The 20,850-nt window shown below is 49.0% G+C and overlaps 1 protein-coding gene across 1 annotated transcript in view; it reads right to left on the reverse strand.

Annotated features, from left to right (window-relative positions):
* Positions 1-1,450: 1,450 nt before the first annotated feature.
* Positions 1,451-20,850, reverse strand: part of GLP2R (glucagon like peptide 2 receptor) — a gene marked incomplete at its 5' end in the record, with an annotated part of 48,844 nt that continues 29,444 nt past the window's right edge. Inside the window, 4 exon segments of the mRNA XM_079905691.1 lie at positions 1,451-1,843; positions 2,866-2,907; positions 7,007-7,145; positions 14,452-14,540. Of these exon segments, the coding sequence (XP_079761817.1) occupies positions 1,508-1,843; positions 2,866-2,907; positions 7,007-7,145; positions 14,452-14,540 (606 nt within the window). The 3' untranslated portion in view covers positions 1,451-1,507.

Here is a 20,850-nt window from a genome sequence, read left to right on the forward strand (position 1 = left end):
GTGTTAGTTTCTGCTGTATAACAAAGTGAATCAGCTATACGTATACTTATATCCGAATTGTGTATTTTTAATTGCAAAATCTGGCACCCCTACTTGACAAGTATCATATCGCACCTCCCCCTAATATAAGGCAGGACTTGGTCCCACAGCATAATACCCCGACCACCCATGTACACATACATTTTACACGCTGTAAAAGTGACGCTCCTGAGAACTGACACCCTGTTTCCATAGAACGTTCCTCCCTTGACCTTCCTCAGCCTCTTGCCTTACAGCTGCAGCCACTGAGCCTGACCCTAATCGCCTGGGCCCTCCTCAGCCTCCAGAAGCACCCTCCACTCAGGGTCTGGGCACAACTGACTCCCCACCTGCAGACCGGGTCCACAGCCCCGGCCCCCTCGGTGCCTCCTCGGCGTAGCCACAGTCCTCTCGTTTCAGCTGGGTCCCCTCCAGCTCTCAGCATCCAATTCCATACGAGGAGCGGGACTCTTCTCAGTGGGGGACTCAGGGCCGGGAGAACAGTGGGCAAACCTCCCAGAGCAGAAGGTACGGCCATCCAGGTATCAACGGCAAACCAAAAATGGCAGAGAACGGTAGGCAAGTAAGGCTTGAAGCAGCCAAGCTCAGACAGGCAGGCGGAACCAGAAAAGTGAGAAAATGACCAACAGCAACTTTCAGAGGGGCCCTGGGTGCTGGGGCCAACCCTCCGAGGAAGGATGGGCTCGTTACAGATCAAACAGAACTGCTGCTGCCCACGGATGAGAACTGAGATGGAGAGAGGGAGGGAAGACTTGACAAGAGAGGAAGAAGAGAGAAGGGAAGGAGAGGGCTCTGGGGGGCAGAGTGCGGTCCACCCTGTCAGAGGAGGGCAGGCGTGTCACAGCTGCACTGCTGAATGCAGGACTCCGGCGGTCTCTCCCGCCAGCGGCCAGCTCAGGGGGACTTCTGGCTGCTGCCTATCCTGCCCCAGGTTTTCAAAATGTGGGCTCGCATCAGAATTACCTGGGATGCTTGTTACACAATTCCCATCGCCGGCCATCGTCCCAGGTGCACCCTCTTAGAATCTCTGCCATGAGTCAGACTGCATTTAAAACACTTCGCAGGTGGTCCTTGGACACACTGAACCCGACTTCAGATAGACACCTTGTACCATGAAGGGTAAAGGAAAGATAGCGGCTCGCCTCTATTTCATAGCAGACCTCTCTCTGTATCCTAGGGCTCCATTCACTCGAATATGGGCCCAGCCCGGAAGGCTGGTGGCGCTCTGGGAAACACACCTGCGGGGGTGATGAGGATGACAGGGCACGCAGCCTCTGTCGCACAGAGCAGGGCAAGCCGGGAAGAGACGTCCAAAGTAGGCGGGGCGACGTCACGTCAGAGTGGGCGGGGTGCGCGGGAAGTGGGCTGACTCTGCACCCGCAAGGTCAGCAACGTACAGCTTGGCCGCCTCCTCCCTCGCCCATCTCAGGAGTCTCCGGGGAGCGGAGCCAGAGAGGTGGGCTCCTGCCTAGATCTCGCTCTCCTCGAGAATCTCCTCCACGGTGTGGACCAGGGTGAAGTCCCCCTCGCTGCTCTCCGACACGCTGCTGCCCCGGGGCCAGGCTGCGTGGCCTTGGCGGGGCAGGGCGCCCGCCACCCGCAGGCCCTCCTCAGTCGAGTGCAGGAGCTGCCCACCGTGGGGCGAGGGCCGCGCCTTCTGCAGCTTGCTGGAGCCAGTCCCCTCCGAGAGCTTCTTGGGACATTTCTCTAGGAATCGGAAGTTCTTCCCCAGGACCCAGGCTCTGCAGCCCGAGTGGTGGGCTAGCAAAAAGCGGGCCCACTGCTTCCGCAGCTCGGCCTTCACCTGCCAGGTGAGAAGAGGGCGGGGTTACTGCCTGGGAGTCACTGAGTCCAGTGTCCACTCGGCAAATGTGTATTGAGTGGCTACTCTGGACCACCCTTGGGAAACCTACCTTCTCACTAGGGGAAACGAACAAAGAGAAGCAAACAAATACATGTGAGCAGAGCAGATGACAGTGACACTGCGAGGCCTTTAAGCAGGACAGTGGGGTGAGGAGACTAAAATCTGAGATAGGGTGTTCAGAAAAGGACTGTGTCGAGGTGACATTTGAAACCTGCCTGGTGGATCATGGGTCCCTGCTTGAAGATACAGAAAAGGCAGCAGTGAGCCAGACGGAAGAGGTTTTGATGTCAAGAGGCTTACATTCTAGCGGAAGGAGACAGAAATCCATATTTAAACCTGGGGTGGGGGGAGGGGAAGATGACAGGGAGCCAGAGATTCCACCAACTCCTCAAGTCAGGAGAAAACTGCTCTGGCCTCTTCCCCTCCCCCTTTCAAGCCTCTTTCTGGGGGAGCAGAGAGTCGGTTGGGGGCTCTGCAATAATATTAACAATAAAAATAATCGTTGTTACCATGCATAGGACCTTTACCATGCATCCCTGGGGTATCACTGCAGGGTAGGGACCACTGTTATTCCCATTTTACGGACGAGGAAACTGAGGCTCAAAGAGCCACGGTGACCTGACCAATGCAGATCTCCTAAGTGGGTGAGTCATGGCCTGAATGCAGATTTTTGGACTCCAGAGTTACAGCTGGTAACTGTATGACACTTTGATACTCCCAGGGCGGCTCCAGCGGGGCCACGGTTGGGCTCTGGAAAGAAAACTCATCCCAATACCTTTCCCCATCCGTCTAAGATGCCTGCTGCTCTCTCTACTGGATGTCTGTGGTACCCATTTGTCCCAGGACGTGCTGGTCACTGCACACCCCCCCATGGCACCGTCATGTCAACCGAGCTCTCCAGGGGCAGTAGGATGCCGGCCCCAGCCTCGCAGGGAGCTGGGATGGCAGCGTGGAAAACGTACCTCTCCATTGGAAAAGCAATACTGCAAGGCCACAAGCAGTCCCTGGAATGAAAGGAAGAGGTGGCGTGAAGCTTGACTCAGTAGAAGGTGTGTCTGACGGTTACTTGGCAAGTCCACAGCCCGGCCCTAGTCCTAGTAGCCCCTACAAGAGGCAGGCAGCTACTCGATTGTACTAACTAGAGTCAGTCATAATGAGTACATTAACTCGGATTTCCACAGGGTCTCTTCCTACTTTGACACTCACCACCCACATCAGCCTAGGCGTTTGCTTACACGCTCATAGGTCAATGGTGATTAAACCCTAAGGGTTCTCCATCATTCGTTCAATTATATAAATACTGTACAAGGTGACTGTCCCGTTTCTATTTGTCCATAGTGGGCAATGGCTAATTTTTTTTGCCTGATTTGCATCCTTTCCTGACCCTCCCCTACTCCCTGGGCTTCTGGCAGGGCTGCCAATCATTTGGTCCTCATGTTCTAGGAGGGCCATCACCACAATCAACAGCCCAAATGGTCGTGTGACCCAAGCAGGCCCAATCCCAGTTCTTTTCAGCAGGAAAGAAGAGAAAGTTACACCCTCTTCCCTGCTTTTGCCAACTTTATAGTCAAAGTTAGTCTGGAGACACTCAAGGGCATCTTCCCAGCTACGTGGAGAGCGCCCGTCTGAGGATAAAGCCAACATAGAGAAAAGCAGAGGCTGGAGATGGTCAGAGGCAGATTTTGATGATATTGTTTGAGTACCTGGATCCAGCTATACCGGATCCTGAAATTTTCACTTTTGTGAGATAGTAAATACCCTATTCTCGTGTCAGAATATTTCTTCTGAAAAGATAGATCATGTCATGCCTGGGGTTTACCATCACACTTAGATGAAAATACAATATCCTAACCGCAGGAGGAGCTAAGGTGATGTGGCCTTGTGTCTGTGTCACTGACCTCACCTTGTACCACGCTTCCCCTCAGCTACTATATTCCAGCCACACGGACCTTCTGGGTGCCTTCAGCATCTCAAGCTAATGGATTAGGTTGCTGGATAACTAAGTGGATCAAAACAATAAAGATTTATCGTCTCACATACTTCCTACGGGCCAAGAATCTGGCCATGGCTTAGCTGGGTATTCCCGCTCAGGGTCATTCTTCTGGTTGCAGTCAAGTTGTTGGCTGGAACTTCAGGTATCTGAAGGCTTGACTTGCTTCCAAGACAGCTCACATGCCTGGCAAGTTGGTGCTCGTTGTTGGTAGGAAACCTCCACCTCCCTCCACAGAGCTGCTTATGTGTCCTCAGGACGTGGCCGCTGGCTTCACCCAGAGGGCGTGACCCAAGGGAGCCAGGCGGAGGCTGCAACCCTTTTTACGTCCTAGCCTCAAACATCACACACTTTCATGCCCACAATACTCTAATGGTTGCACAGGTCAACCCTATTCTGTGTGAGAGGGCACTACTCAAGTCTGTGAAAGCCAAGAGGCAAAGATGACCGGGGGGCATGTTGGAGACCGGCTATCAGCTCATTTCTTCCTCAGGTCCTGTTGTCACACTTTCTGTTTTCTGGACCATTCTTTCCTCAAATCTCTGCCTAACTGGCTTCTCAAAATTCAGGTCGTAGCTCAAATATCTCCTAAAAGAGAAGTCTTTCCCCACCACTCAATTTTTGGTAGCCGTTCCAGTCACAGTCACAGTTCTCTATTTCATAGTCTTCAGAATATTAATAACCAGAATTGTTCTTCATTTGTCAACTTGGTTATTATCTGTCCCTCCCCGCCCCCTTCCCCCAACCAGAAGACCACCTTTATCTGGTCTTTTCACTGCCAGATATTGGAAGGGGTTGGGCGTGCTTTCGGCGTGCCGGAAGTCTCACAAATGAGTTGGGTGAAATAGGATTCCTCATCACAAGTGTGTCTTTCACTTCGTCAGGTCCTTGAGTCATGGTTGGAGGGACATCCTGGAGTCTGGTTGACTCTCATTCTAGATGAAGCGAGTGTGAAGGGAGCGGTCCCACGAACAGATGGCTCTCACTCCATGTGTCACCACCACTTGGCGGTCTCTCCAAAGACCCCTTGACAGCAGGAGGCTGGTGAAATTCTCTAAGCAATAGGCCCTTGGGAGAGTGAAGGGTCCCCTAAAGCAGCAGGGAAAGGAAGCTGTTGGGTCCAGTGCTAATTTCTATGGTGGAGTCACTAAGATACGACCCACTGAACGTGCACCTGCACACCTGCCCACCCGTGCTCTCACCTCTGCCTGGCGGGCTGGAGGGGAACAGCGTGGGGGTCTTTAGAAGGTGCATGGCCTCTGTCCAGGCACAAGCTCCTAAGTGTGTTTCTAGCTCCATCTGCAGAGCTGCTCTGATTCCTCGCCTTCCTCGGTGGTGCCTGAGCTCAGGTTGCTGCAGGACCAAACGATCAGTGTGGTAGCTGGTCTCCAGAGATGGCCCCAAGGATTTCTCCCCTCCTGGTAGGCATATGTGACCCTTCACATCAAGAGAGGGACCGTATCTTCCCTCCCCTTGAATCTGGGATGTCCTTGTGACTCCTTCTACCAGCACAATGTGGTAGAAGTGACGTTCTGGGACTCCCGAGCCTTTGCCTTAAGAGGGTTGGAAGTGTCTGCTTCCTCCCTCTTAGGGCATTTGCTCTTGGGATACTCCTAAGAGTCCAGCTGCCATGCTCTGAGATGCACAAGATACGTGGAGAGGCCACATGGAGAACTTAGGTTCCTAATCGATAGCCCCAGCTGAGCTCCCAGCCAACAGCCCATGTCAACGTCCATCCGTGTGAATAAGCTGTCTTGGATGTTCTGGCCCAGATCAAGCCTTCAGATGTTTGCAGCCCCATTCAAAGATGACATGTTTCAAAAGGTTCACCCTGCTGAGTCCAGACAGCCCAGCTTACAGAATCATTCGAGATTAATAACGTAGTTTCTGATTCAAGCCATGAAGTTTGGGGGGAGTTTGCTACACAGTAATGGGTGACCCAAACATGCTCCCTTGCCAGGGAGTCTGGTAGGCTAGGATCTGTCCTACAGAGAAATCTGTCCCACAAAGCTCTGCAGGAGCGTCTTATCTTCAGCTGGCCTCGGGTGTGTGAGATCAGCTGATCAAGGGGTCACATGACCGATCAAGTCCTCGGAGGAAAAAAGGCCACGAAATACTACTGACATAACAGCTGTAATTTTTTGTTTTGTTGTTGTTGTTTCTAATTTGGGATTACTTTTTAAAGAAGATTAAGACCAAGCAACATAGGAAACCCAAGTGACTAAACTTTAGCCTTTGAAATCCCCCAAAAGATTGAAGTAAATTAAACATGGTTTCAAAATGACAAAAAGTTACCAGTGGGCGCTCTGTCTCCATTCAAAGCCATGTTCAATTCAGCTCTAACAGAAGGTAAAAAGAGCCACTGTCCAGTTGCCCCTACCATACCTCAGGCTCTGTCCCCTGGGCCTTTGGTGAGTGTGGGGATTCGATGAAATTTATTTTGACCCAAATAAAGCCACTCCAGCCAGTCTCAGCCACCTGAGCCTCCACAGCTTAGGCTCCAGACATACGAGTGGAGAAGTCATCTAGAAAGTTCAGCCCCAGCAAGCATCCCTGGAGCAGAGGTGAGACATGCCTACTATGTCCTACCTGGATTCTTGACCCCCAGAATCATGAGAAATAATAAAAATTACTGTCGTTTTAATCTGCTAAGTAATGGATGACAATTGAAGCCATGGATAACCAAAACACCCAGGTACCTGAACCACAGGTGGCCTCCTGTTTCTAGTTTCATCCCACACACACCTGTCAAAGTCCGAGAGCCTCCTGGTCTCTACTCACTGTTCATTTTGCACAAACTGTGCAGAGAACCCAGCAAAAATAGGCGCTTAATAAAAGGCTTCATGCTGACACGGTGAATATGATTGTGAGTCACACCAACTATTAGAGTGCCGGAAACAAACCACTTTTCCCTTCTTAGTCACCGAGTCACGCTGGCAGGATTAAAGCAGCATTTCCATCTCCACCCCCTTCTAATGCCAAAGCCGATAAATCCTACTGGTAACCAGAGCTCTCTTTCCCTCTTCGGGCTCTCGCAATTTCCAGTGTGTTTGGATCAAGGGCATTTTGTTTTCTCCAAAGCCAAAGGCGTCCTTGTTCAGACATCAACTTACGTGGAAGGAGCTCAGAGTCAACTGAATGAAGAGTCGTATGTATCTTGGAAATCCTTCAACTTGATCGTCCGTGATGAAAGAGAAGAGAATCTCATGAACACCCAATAAAGGAATGAGGACCAGCGTGGACTTGGCCAATCTGCAAATAGCAATCAAATACGTGTCATGAAAGCCGCCTTGGGAACGGGCAACGTTTCCTGCTCTTCTGTGCATTGTTTAGCCCTAATGGCACTGATAAATAGCTGATTTTCCCTTTTGTCTCCTTGGCTACACGCTGAATGCCTTAAGGGCCGGTGTGGTCCTGTCCACTGATGCATCCCCACACCTGACTCATGGAAGATGCTCAGAAAACATGAATTGGATGAATGAATGAATGAATGGATTCCTCCATATAATGATATACCTACAGATCTTAATGTTTTGTTTGATGGATAGATTTCCATGCACATGGCTGTCACCATAGGACATTACATCCCTTACCAGGTTTGACAAGTTTCCTATTGCCTAGCTAGCAGGTGCCTCTACCTCTTTCTCTATTTGGGACTTCCAGTGTCAGTGCTTTACGGAGCCTGAGAAGAGAAAGAAAGTGACTTGCCCAGGGTCACGCAGCCGCTAAGTGGTACCTCCCAGCCTGGAAGTGGGGCTTCCGACCTCACGCTCAGGCCTTGCACACTCCAAGCAGGATTTCATCATCTGCCCCAAGCTGCCCCCAACCCTGGTGATAGCAAGGGCAGCAGGAAATGAGAAACTGATCTTCCTCGTACAAAGCCCTGTGTGGAAGCTTGCTGTTGTATATACACTCTACACAAAAAAGACAAACATTCCTTTGTACCGCCCACGTGCAAATGCACAGCTGGGACCCAAACATTCCATACCGCATACTGGTGGTTCCCAAGTGGACAGACTATTAGAATTCCTTACGGAGCTTTTAAAATAGATATATTTTTATTGGTTGGCTCGCTCTCTCTATAGCTTCCTGAGCCCCAGTGTCAACCCCCTGAATCAAAACCTCTGGAGGTTGGATTCTGGGAATGAGAATCTTTAAGGGACACCCCACAGGATACTGACAAGCAGCCACGTTTGGGAACAACTGCTCTTCACCATTGAGCTGCTTCTTGATTTCAAACTACATTAGCACAGGTGACCTATTCAGGGCATAAACAAAGCTACTGTCTGATACACATTGGGAAAAAAAGAGCTTCAATTTGATGATTTTTTGAGCCCAAGTCCTTGTCTTAAAGGGCCAAACTAGGAGAAGTTTCCTCCCCACTGAATAAAAACTCCGTGGAATTAAAGATGTGGAAACAGAGAGGGTCAGCAGCCCCTCATGGGCAGTATCTTCAAGAAGGTTTAACTTTATGCAAGAGAAAGTGCTTACTATGAAACTTGCATCTGTGAGAGACATTCAGATGCAGTGTTATCAATGAAACAAAAAAACTCACCTTCGTGCCCTAAAAGGACCTAAAGCCTATAACAGTTGAGTAGGAGTCACCAAGGAGAGGGACTCCCCCGGACCATATGGGCTGAGCGTCCCAGGGCCTCGATGGTCAAGGGGAGGCCAAGGAGTGGGGAGTCTGAGACACAGGCCCTGGTTACGTGGTTCTCCTGAGCCGAGCTCACACCTACTTGCACATCCACACTCACCCGTGCACACTCACTTAGCTGAGCAACATTAAGATGTTCCCAAGGAGAGACTATTTCAAGAGTTCCGGGTTTTGCTTGTCTGTCTAATTTCCAGGAGTGTTTTAAAACCCTGTAGCTCAGAGGTTGCCAAGTGGCAACCGTGGGTTACAGTTGACCTGCAGACAGTCTCTGCTTATGCTAGGTAGTGATTTTTGCTATTGGAGCCATCCTTAAAAAATAAGGTGGGGCTTCACCTGGTGGCGCAGTGGTTGGGAGTCCGCCTGCCGATGCGGGGGACGTGGGTTCGTGCCCCGGTCCGGGAAGATTCCACATGCCGCGGAGCGGCTGGGCCCGTGAGCCACGGCGGCTGAGCCTGCGCGTCCGGAGCCTGTGCTCCGCAACAGGAGAGGCCACAGCAGTGAGAGGCCCGCGTACCGCAAAAAAAAAAAAAAAAAAAAGGTGATTTCAAGCAAAGGGGTCCAGATCTTCAGCTTCCTTTGAAAAATGGGGAGATCTGGCCATGCTAGGCCCCAGTTCCTGCTTGGCAATCGTTGGTTACAGCCTTTAGAGGGAACCCGCATTCTCCAACCCAACCAGCCTCCTTGGCCCTTGCAAGCGTGTGAGTCTGCGACCCTTGCTCTGCGCTATATGGGTTTTAATAACACATACTTACACGCAGACCCACGTCTTACCATCAGCTTATTCTTGGGGCCATGCTACTACATTATGCTTTTAAAATAAACTTTTCATTTTGCCATAATGTTAGATCTACAGAAAAGTAGCAAAGATCATATAGAGAGTACCCACATACCCTTCACTGAGTTTCTCCTAACGTGAAAACCCTCCAGAACCATGGTACCTTCCGCAACGCTAAGAAGCTAATGTTGGCATATGGCCAATAACCATACTCCAGACTTTAACCAGATTTCACCAGTGTTTCCACTAATGTCCTTTTCACATTCCAGAAGCCAAGATCCCACACTTAGGACAGGAGGATTTTTAAGGAATGATCATCTTTTTATGAGGTTTTGGGCCATTTTAATACCTGCCACCTCTCTGGGTGGATGTCAGAAGGAATTTCCCACTCCTCACCTGATTCTCAATTCTCCTTGGACAAAGGACTATTTGCGTCTCTGTTCAGATGAAAATCCATAAATATCTATAGCAGCATCCTCTTATGGACTGTGTTTATGCCTGTTTCTCATCTTCAGTCATTTGTTTATTTAAATGGTTTAGTTTATTGCCGTCGGTTAGCTCTTCAACAGATATTGGGCATCTGCCCTGGACATATGATCAAGCAGGAGGATCTGGGGCCAAAGGCAACGGGACACGGGGCAGAACCTGGGGCCTGGGTTCAAATCCCAGCTCCGCCAATTACTAGCGATGTGGCCTTGGGAAAATTATTTAACCTCTCTCTCTGTAAAAATGAGGATTATACTACTACTAATATCATCTGAAATGTTAAAATAATTATAAAAATATTAGTAGCAATAACTCCTGACAGTGTCATTGTAAGGGTTAAATAACACGGGCCCAACCCTCAGAATAAATGGTACCCGACACATGATGTGCAGTCAATAACATTTAGCCATCACCGTTTTTAAAGCATCTGTCCCTGTCCTCACAGTTGCTCACAACCTCAGTGACTTGGATTATTTTTCTTCCATTTGTGACATTTTTCTGAAAGTTCTTTCAGAAAGGGGTCTGGGGTTTAGCATGTTAAGAAATGATTCTCCTTTATAAGTTCCGTAAGAGTTCTGCCCCATGCATCACACGGAAAGTTAAGATTGTTTATCTAGGAGGAGAGAGTCACCTCCATGCCAGGAACCACAAAGAACAGAGAACTCCCTCCCAGCTGAGGGTCCACTGGTGTCTGTCCACAATCCAGGGACATTGCTCTTTCTCCAGGCTTGGCTCAGCTGTCCCTGTCCAGACCAGGCAGGCAGCTGGGCTGGTTACAGTTTCCTTCTTGAATGACAGAAGCCGGGGGCTGAGGGCTAGGACTGCAAAAGGTCTCCAGCTCCTAGCCACTTGCCTCTTTGGCAAGGACTAAGTGTGTTTAATTTAAACTTTCCTAAAATATACTCCTCGGGGCGGGGGTGGGGGGGCGCAAATCTTGAGAACTACATTCTGAAAGTTTTCAAAATCTGGGAGAGTTGTAGGCTGGGCTGTTCCTACCAGTTAGGACAAAATGCATTTGGGCCCCATTGCCCCTTCCTCCTTCCCCCCTAGCAGGGGGCCCTAATGGAAGGGGACGTGGAAGAGGAGAACCTTTCAACGTGGAGGAGGGCAGTGTGAGCTGGGGGCGCTCCTGATCCGTTGGGGTGACGGGAAGCAGCCTTCCCAGAACTTAGAAATGAGGAAGTTAGCACTGCTGTGACAAGGAGATGGGCAAACGTGCTTCTCGACGCTGTAGGATTCCCTGGCCCAGAGAGTAAAATAAGGTGGCCTGGGTGTGTCCTAAGAGACAGAGCCCTGACTTTTTGCTAATTAATAAGCATAAGCTAATCAACTGTATTGCACTCTGCGTGGAGAAAGAATAAACAGAGCACACGGCCAACCAAAATGGCAGGAAAAGTCACAAAGAAGCAGGACGTTCTCAGTACTCATCCGGCCCTAGGGGTGGAGACTCTGGGGAATGAACCTCCCTCTCACCAGGACGGGTGCACCACAGGGCAGTGGTGGTTTCTCAGGCCACCGTCAGTGATCCTTCAACACTAACCCCTTTACTTTGATGACATGATCACCAAGCAGCATTCTGGTGACGGCTTTGGCTTTCTGGATCTTCTGGTGTCAACTCTACAAGGAGTGCAGGCACTAGCAGGAACGTCCCACCCCCACTTTTCACAGACTCTAAGAATGAATAGTTGTATAGTCTGGTTTGTAGATCAGTCTCTTGTTCAGTTAGACTTAGTTAGACTAAGTTAGACTAAGTTAGAGTTCAGTTAGACTTAGCCCTCCAAAGTCTCAGCCACTTTGGCCACTCTTAGCCAAAGTCTCCCCAGGACAGTCCCCAGGTGGTAGACATCAAACTCGCCAAGGTGAGGTGTCTCACGCTGGGAGGCCTCCAGGTAGGCAGGTTCCTCTTTTCAAGATTTTACCTTGAAGAAGGATGGGGAAGTTTCTAGACAGATCGTTTATGCCAGGCAAGGTTACTCTGTCTCTCCCCAGAATACCTGTCCTGAATCACTGCTCAGCCATGGAGGTCTCCCCAGTATATTGAGTTACACTTCCGGAGATAATTGCCTCCTAATTGGGTGTGCACACTTCAGGGCTGTACGAGGAAATCCATTTGGTGTTGGAAGAATACATCATAAGAGAGGAGAATAGAAGTTCTGTGTGTGTTACATTTTTATCTATCCTTTATAATTTTCTTTATGTTGGTGTATCACGTATGTAGTAGTTCAGTAAACCATGTATATATATGATGAGTGACATCATTCTTTACTAATAGACACGTGATCAGAAAAGTTTGAAAGGGGCTTCCCTGGTGGCGCAGTGGTTAAGAATCTGCCTGCCAATGCAGGGGACACGGGTTCAAGCCCTGGTCCTGGGAGATCCCACATGCTGTGGAGCAACTAAGCCCATGCGCTGCAACTACTGAACCTGCGCTCTAGAGCCTGCAAGCCACAACTACTGAGTCCGCGCAACACAACTACTGAAGCCCCGTGCCTAGAGCCCACGCTCCTCAGCAAGAGACGCCACCACAATGAGAAGCCCGCGCACTGCAACAAAGAGTAGCTCCCGCTCGCCACAACTAAAGAAAGCCCGTGCACAGCAACGAAGACCCCAACATAGCCAAAAATTAATTAATTTTTTAAAAAAAGTTTGAGAGCCACTGTCTTGGATAACTCTAGAGAAGAGCCTGGAAAAGAGGCTGTCAAGGCTGCGTAGAAACACCTTTGCCACGGCTGACCAGAAAGCTCCATGCGTTATTTCACTAGAACATCTGGCCCCGTGGTGCCCCCACTCTGGCTGTGTATCAGAATCTTCTAGGAACTCTCCTGTAAGAAGTCCCTGTGTGGGGCTCCAACCCTCAGTTACTGAACCAAACATCCAGTAGAAGAGCTCACACATCAGGGCTTTTGGCCGGCTGTCTGGTGATGCTTAAAATAGCCAGGATGGAAAACTATCGTAGGGGCCACTGTGGGTCTGACGCTCGGGGATGGCCCCAGCAGTACCTGGTGGGCTTTGGAGGCACAAAATGGCAGGGTTCAGGCTCTCAGTCTGTGTGGAAAGTGGTGCCTTGGCGTTCGTCTGCCCCATTTCTGTCTCCTGGGAGTGCTGTCCTCTGTTGGGTTTCCACGGTGCCTGGTTAGTGAGAGGATTCCCTCCCTAAATGGACCCAGGCAGGGTAGGTGGGAGAAGCCCTGCTCTTGGCCCTGGACCTCCATCCTCACAGAGTGGTGAGAGGCTGAGCCTTGGGAAAAGGGCCAGAGAGCCTGTCAGCCACTTGCAGGCTCGGCCAGAGGCGCCGAGAAAGACGGCGTAGCTCTGTGTGGTCCAGGCCAGCCCAAGTGTCCCAGGGCCAGGGGCAGGTTACGCAACAGTAGAGCCAATACCGTACATATTTGCCTGGTCCTGAATGGTGTGTTTACCCTTCTGGGACTCCCGGGGGTGGTGGGGGTTAGGTTGACAGGATTTGGGGTCTGGACACCCGGGGCAAATACCACACACCACATCTGATTAGATTGGGACAGGCGTAACTAGGACCTCCTTTAATCCTGATCACAGGCAGAGGATGGGTCTGGGGTGACGCTCCCATGTGACATACTAGAAAGCAGACCCAGGGAGGCCAAGCAACTTGCCCAAGGTCAGTGTGGGGTCAACGCCAGCATCAGCCCCCCGACTCATGTTCCACACCCACATCCCGGTCCTTGGCGAGTTAGAAAGTGTGCTCCTCACAGATGGGGCCCCCATCCTATTCACCTTTTGTTTGAAGCACGGTGCCAAGCGCACTTTAGACATTCATTCAATGTTTGTCAGATAAATGGACAAACTACCTCCCCGGCACACCCGGCTCGGGGCCCATTCTGGCCTGAGAGAGGGAGAAGCTGAGGTAGAGCCGCCCTCACTCACACCTCCACCCCTACCACAAGGACTAAAATCTCTACCATGGGAGAGGAGCTCTGGGTTAAAACCCTCTGTCCCCAAGAAGTGCACACGTCCTACAGAAAGCAGAGTACCTGGGAAAGGTGGGAGGGAGCCCTTTCTCTCTCACTCATGCATCATTTGAGTGACAGCAATGCAGAGCTCAATAAACACCCAGGATCTGACTTACTCTGCGATGGGACCGCTGTCACCACGGAAAGCAGAACACGGGATGCAGCAATGGCAAGTCACAAAGAAAGCGTGACTGTGTGAAGAATGTTCCCTTGGACTCCAAAAGTTTGTGGCTGTATTCCTCAAGGTCTTACAAATACCCAAATACTCTCTCCTGAGTTACAATATACCCTTTATTCTGTTGCCTCCAACTCCTTCCCGAAGGAAGGCAACGGTCAAACTCCCTTTCGTGTGACTCCTTCCTGTCCCCGTAAAGCACCCATTCTTAGGAGCATTTTAACAGTGTCCTGCTGGGGAATGTGTGTGCCCTTCGCTACTCACCACTGACTTCATTTGCATGGGCTCGGAAGGTCCTCACCTTTGGCAAAAGCCCTACATGATCCCACGGCGCCTTTTTCAGAGGGGCTCTTGCTGACACCCTTGTGTCCGGAGATAAACGTACTAATGCAATGTTACCCCCTTCCTGGGACATTAGCCAGAAGGGCCAAAAGGGGTAAAAATAATCTTGGGCTCTTGGGTACTGACCTCAGGCCACTCACCTGTATTTATAATCTCTGAAGCACATTTGATGAGCTTTGAGCTTAGAGATGAGAAGCTTGAGGATTTTCAAGAAGATGAAGAAATTGACCTTGAAAAAAACACAGGTATGAGTAAGTGATGTGGCTAGGAATATCAAGGTCACCCTGGACCCGCCATCAGATCCTTGTTCAGGGAAATCAGGGGCAGTCTGGTAGTCAGCTGGTCAGGTGGCAAGTGGTCAGGGTAATCCCCACTCTCCCTAAGGCCATCTCAACTGAGAGCCTAGAAAGGACGCTAAAAAGCCACCTAGTTTATTCTTCTGCCTCCAGGAGACCCAACAGCTGTCTGAGAAAGGCAGATGGACATTTACATTATTATTTTTTTAATTTGTTTTGTTAACGTCTTTATTGGAGTATAATTGCTTTACAATGGTGTGTTAGTTTCTGCTTTGTAACAGAGTGAATCAGTTATACATATACATATGTTCCCATATCTCCTCCCTCTTGCATCTCCCTCCCTCCCACCCTCCCTATCCCACCCCTCTAGGTGGTCACAAAGCACCGAGCTGATCTCCCTGTGCTATGCAGCTGCTTCCCACTAGCTATCTATTTTACAGTTGGTAGTGTATATATGTCCATGCCACTCTCTCACTTCGTCCCAGCTTACCCTTCCCACTCCTCATGTCCTCAAGTCCGTTCTCTATGTCTGCGTCTTTATTCCTGCCCTGCCCCTAGGTTCATCAGTACCATTTTTTTTTTTTTTTAAGATTCCACATATAGGTGTTAGCATACGGTATTTGTTTTCCTCTTTCTGACTTCACTCTGTATGACGGACTCTAGGTCCATCCACCTCATTACAGATAACTCAATTTCGTTTCTTTTTATGGCTGAGTAATATTCCATTGTATATATGTGCCACATCTTTATCCATTTATCTGTTGACGGACACTTAGGTTGCTTCCATGTCCTTCCATGTCCTGTCACAGGGCTGCAGTGAACATTGTGCAGTGGTACGTATATATATATATTTTTTTTAATTAATTAATTAATTTATTTTTGTCAGCATTGGGTCTCCGTTCTGTGCACAGGCTTTTTCTAGTTGTGGTGAGCAGGGGCTACTCTTTGTTGTGGTGCGCGGGCTTCTCATTGCAGTGGCTTCTCTTGTTGCGGAGCATGGGCTCCAGGCGCACGGGCTTCAGTAGTTGTAGCACGTGGGCTCAGTAGTTGTGGCACGCAGGCTCTAGAGTGTAGGCTCAGTAGTTGTGGTGCACGTGCTTAGTTGCCCCACAGCATGTGGGATCTTCCTGGACCAGGGCTCGAACCCACGTCCCTGCCAATCCCCTGCATTGGCAGGTGGATTCTTAACCACTGTGCCACCAGGGAAGCCCTCATGTATCTTTTTGAATTATGGTTTTCTCAGGGTATATGCCCAGTAGTGTGATTGCTGGGTTATATGGTAGTTCTAGTTTTAGTTTTTTGAGGAACCTCCATACTGTTCTCCATAGTGGTTGTATCAATTTACATTCCCACCAACAGTGCAAGAGGGTTCCCTTTTCTCCACACCCTCTCCAGCATTTATCGTTTGTAGATTTTTTGATGATGGCCATTCTGACCGTTGTGAGGTGATACCTCATTGTGGTTTTTTTTTTCAAATAGATTTATTTATATCTATTTTATTTATTTATTTTATTTGTTTTTGGCTGTGTTGGGTCTTCGTTGCTGCACACAGGCTTTCTCTAGTTGTGGCGAGCGGGGGCTACTCTTTGTTGCGGTGTGCAGGCTTCTGATTGTGGTGGCTTCTCTTGTTGCAGAGCAGAGACTCTAGGTGCACTGCCTTCAGTAGGTGTGGCACGTGGGCTCAGTAGTTGTGGCTCACAGGCTCTAGAGTGCAGGCTCAGTAGTTGTGGCGCATGGGCTTAGTTGCTCCGCGGCATGTGGGATCTTCCCAGACAAGGGATCGAACCCGTGTCCCCTGCATCGGCAGGCGGATTCTTAACCATTGAGCCATTGGGGAAGCCCCCTCTTTGTGGTTTTGATTTGCATTTCTCTAATGATTAGTCACGTTGAGCATCCTTTCATGTGTTTGTTGGCCATCTGTATGTCTACTCTGGAGAAATGTCTATTTAGGTCTGCTGCCTATTTTTGGATTGGGTTGTTTTTTTGATATTGAGCTGCATAAGCTGCTTGTATATTTTGGAGATTAATCCTTTGTCAGTTGTTTCATTTGCAAATATTTTCTCCCATTCTGAGGGTTGTCTTTTTGTCTTGTTTATGGTTTCCTTTGCTGTGCAAAAGCTTTTAAGTTTCATTAGGTCCCATTTGTTTATTATTTTATTTCCATTACTCTAGGAGGTGGATCAAAAAGGATCTTGCTGTGATTTATGTCATAGAGTGTTCTGCCTATGTTTTCCTCTAACATAGGCAGAAGTGACGGGTCTTACATTTAGATCTTTGATCCATTTTTAGTTTATTTTTGTGTTTGGTGTTAGGAAGTGTTCTAATTTCATTCTTTTAAATGTAGCTGTCCAGTTTTCCCAGCACCACTTATTGAAGAGGCTGTCTTTTCTGCATTGTATATTCTTGCCCCTTTTGCCAAAGATAAGGTGACCATATGTGCGTGGGTTTACCTCTGGGCTTTCTATCCTGTACCACTGATCTACGTTTCTGTTTTTGTGCCAGTACCATACTGTCTGGATTACTGTAGCTTTGCAGCTTTCTGAAGTCAGGGAGCCTGATTCCTCCAGCTCTGTTTTTCTTTCTCAAGGTTGCTTTGGCTATTCGGGGTCTTTTGTGTTTCCATACAAATTACAAAATTTTTTGTTCTAGTTCTGTGAAAAATGCCAGTGGTAATTTGATAGGGATTGCATTGAATCTGCAGATTGCTTTGGGTAGTACAGTCATTTTCACAATATTGATTCTTCCAGTCCAAGAACATGGTATATCTCTCCATCTGTTTGTATCATCTTTGATTTCTTTCATCAGTGTCTTATAGTTTTCTGCATACAGGTCTTTTGCCTCCTGAGGTAGGTTTACGCCTAGGTATTTTATTCTTTTTGTTGCAATGGTGAATGGGAGTGTTTCCTTAATTTCTCTTTCTCCATTATTATTTGTAATTAACAGGTACTGAGTACTTACCGTGCCAGGCACTGGGCTAACTTTCCATACATTATTTTGTTTAATCCTCACAACAACCCTCTGAGGAAGCCACACTATTTTAATGCCATGATACAATGAGAAAACAGAGGCACAGAGGAGACAAGTACTATTCCCAAGCTTGCACAGCTAGTAAGTGGCTGAGCTGGTAATTAATTAAATTCAGATTTGTCTAATTACAACCCTCCCTTCACTTAAACAGAATCCCACACTGCCTCCCACTGTAAAGAACTCCAGGTCTATTGGTGTTGAACTTGAGGACCTGTTGCTGCCACAGAATTCACTGGAAAGCACACGTTCTCTACTCTCTAGATGACTTTCCACAACTGTCATGAACTGGGAAAATTCGACCCTTGATTATCAGCTTTGGTAGAAATTTTAAAATATGTCTGCATAGGGAGGGGCTTCCCTGGTGGCGCAGTGGTTGGGAGTCAGCCTGCCGATGCAGGGGACACGGGTTCGTGCCCCGGTCCGGGAAGATCCCACATGCCGCGGAGCGGCTGGGCCCGTGAGCCATGGCTGCTGAGCCTGCGCGTCCGGAGCCTGTGCTCCGCAACGGGAGAGGCCACAGCAGTGAGAGGCCTGCGCACCGCAAAAAACAAAAAACAACAACAACAAAAAAATGTCTGCAGATTCTTCGACACTTCTCCCTTCAAAAGGCAGAGCCTAATTCGCCTTTTCTCTCTGGGATGTGAACTAGTTCAGTTATTTGCATGTAATGAAAAGAATATGGTAGGAGTGATGCTGTGAGTTCTGAGGCTAGGTGCTCAAAAGGATGGCTTCCACCTGGTTCTCTCTCTCTCCCTCTCCCTCTGGGGAAAACCAGCCACCATGTTGTGAGGACGCCCAAGCAGCCCGTGGAGAGACCCATGTGGGGAGATTGAGTCCTCCGACCAACAACCAGCACCACTTGCCAGCCTTAGAAGCTGATCTTCCAGCCCCAGGCTTCAGATGGCTGCAGCCCTGGCCAACCTCTAGACAGCAACCTCATGAGAGGTCATGGACCACTGGAAACACAAACAGCAAGTGGTCTAACGTAAGCAGGGCTTGGAGAACGAGAACAGGGTTTATGAGATGTGAGACTGGAGCGGGAGGGAGGGCCAGGTCCTGCAGAGCCTTTCATGGCCACACTAAGGAGTTTGGGTTTTCTTCTGAAAACAGGGATGATGGATTTCAAGCTGGCAAGTGACCTGATCAGATTTGCATTTCTGCGCTTCAGAAAGCTCATTTTAGCAGCAAGCGTGGAGACTAGATTGAATGAAGGCAAAGCTGGAGGAAGGGACACCAACTGGGAGGCAGTTTCAGAGTTCCTGGGGAGGATGATGGAGAGGTGACGTAAAGAGCAGCCCCGGTGGTTCAGCGATGGAGAGGAGATGGATTAGAAATTATTGAGGAGTTTGAGTCAGATGACCTTTGTGACCGGCTGGATGGGAGATCAAAGATGACCCCAAGGTTTCATGGTAGATCTCAATGTGTGGTCGTGCCATTCCCCAAGAGAATGACCACACAGAGAAGGAAGAGCACTGGGGGGACGGGGACCTAGCAGTTTTGGACACAAGAGATGTCCCAAGGCAGTGAGATATTTACGTCTGGAGCTCAGCAAGGAGGTCCCAGTCAGAGCATGGAGCCATTGGAGTTGGTGAGATTGTCCAGGGAGGCTGTGGAGACTGGGAGAAAAAGAGGGTTCTGAGAATTGCCTTGTAATGAAGGGAAAGGTAGAGGAAGGTGGAGACATCAGAGGAGGTTAAGAAAGAGGAGCCGGGGCAGTCGGAGTGCGCCACAAGGAAGTGGTTTCCTGGAAGCTCACAATGGGTAGAATTTTAAAAAGGTTTAAGTGCTACCGTAATCTGAAGGCGAAATAAGACCACACTTAGCGACAGGGAGCTCACTTAAGAGAAGCTGCAGGAGACAAGAGACAGTAAGTGTAGACCACATTGAAGAGACTTGACTGCAAAAGGAAGCAGACGGATAGAACAGTAGTTGGCAAGGGCTGCGGAATGGAGATAATGTCTCTCAACTGAATTGTGGGGCTAATAGTGGTTTGGGGGTACAGTTGTTTTTAAAATTGAAAAGACTTCAAAGTGCCTCTATGCAATGGAGAAAGAGCCCATAGGGACGGTGGTTGGGTGGCAATTAATGGAGTCAAGTCTCTGCAGACATTGAACCAGCACAATACTGATGTCCTGGTCTTAACCCACAGATTGAAACACGAGTTGCAGAATCCAACACGTACCTGTTATTACTTGTCTTATTGGCCTCGGGAGAATCAATGCGCAAAGCTGAGAGGACAGAGTTTCAGGCAAGAGGCTATTCATCCAATCCACAAGCCAGCGGGGATAATGGAGATCGCCAGCCAAAACTATTTAGTAACAGAACACTTAGATACAAACTAAGTGTAACCAAGTAATTTATCCCATTTAATGGGATGCCTGTTTTTCATCACAAAGAGAAAACGCTGTGTCCTAGGCTTAGTGACTTGTTAAACTCAGGCGTTTTTCTTACAAAGCAAGCCTGACACGGGAAAGGCACATATTTCAGTAAATTAATTTCAGCCAGGACTGTCTCCTAGGAAATGAAGGCTTGTGATGAGAAGCGTGTTGATTCCCTGTTCTTTGTGTCTTCCAGAGACCAGACAAGAGAAAATGGGCATCAACCACTGGGCTACATGGAGGAAGCACTTCTTCACTGCCATGGAATGGAACACCAGCCTGGTGGACCACGGAACCTCCATCCATCCAAGTGCCCCAGAAGACAGGGGTCGGCAGTCACATTTGGATGGGGCTGTTCGTGATTTGTGTTCCAGCAGGAAAGGGGATGAAGGAGGAATTTTTTTTTTTTTCCAGCAAACAGAGGGTTTATTTGCAAGGCAGCCAAGCAAGGAGATAGGAGAACACATCTCAAATCCATCTCCCCAAGGCAAGAAGCTTGGGGTGTTTATACAGGATAACCAATAAAGAAGCAGGGCGGTCTGAGGACTGGGGAGTGCGCAGAAAGGCGATTGGAAAAAGGTACAAAAATCCTCGTTCTGCGCAAGTGTCGGAAATTTTTAAAGAACCCAGCCAACTCCTCTTGGATTCTGTGACCAGATGTGGGGCACGTAGGACCCCAAACATATAAGGCTCCTTTTCAGGTCCTAGATGATACAGAATGCATATGATCAGATGTACCAATCTTGGTGACATTTCTTTGGCACCATGCCAGCTGCCATGCTCATATCTGGGTCTACAAGTTGGCAGAGGTGGTTGCCAGCACAGTGGGGACTCGGAG

This window comes from Stenella coeruleoalba (assembly GCF_951394435.1).
Source record: "Stenella coeruleoalba genome assembly, chromosome: 19".
In the NCBI taxonomy this organism is placed as follows: domain Eukaryota; kingdom Metazoa; phylum Chordata; class Mammalia; order Artiodactyla; family Delphinidae; genus Stenella; species Stenella coeruleoalba.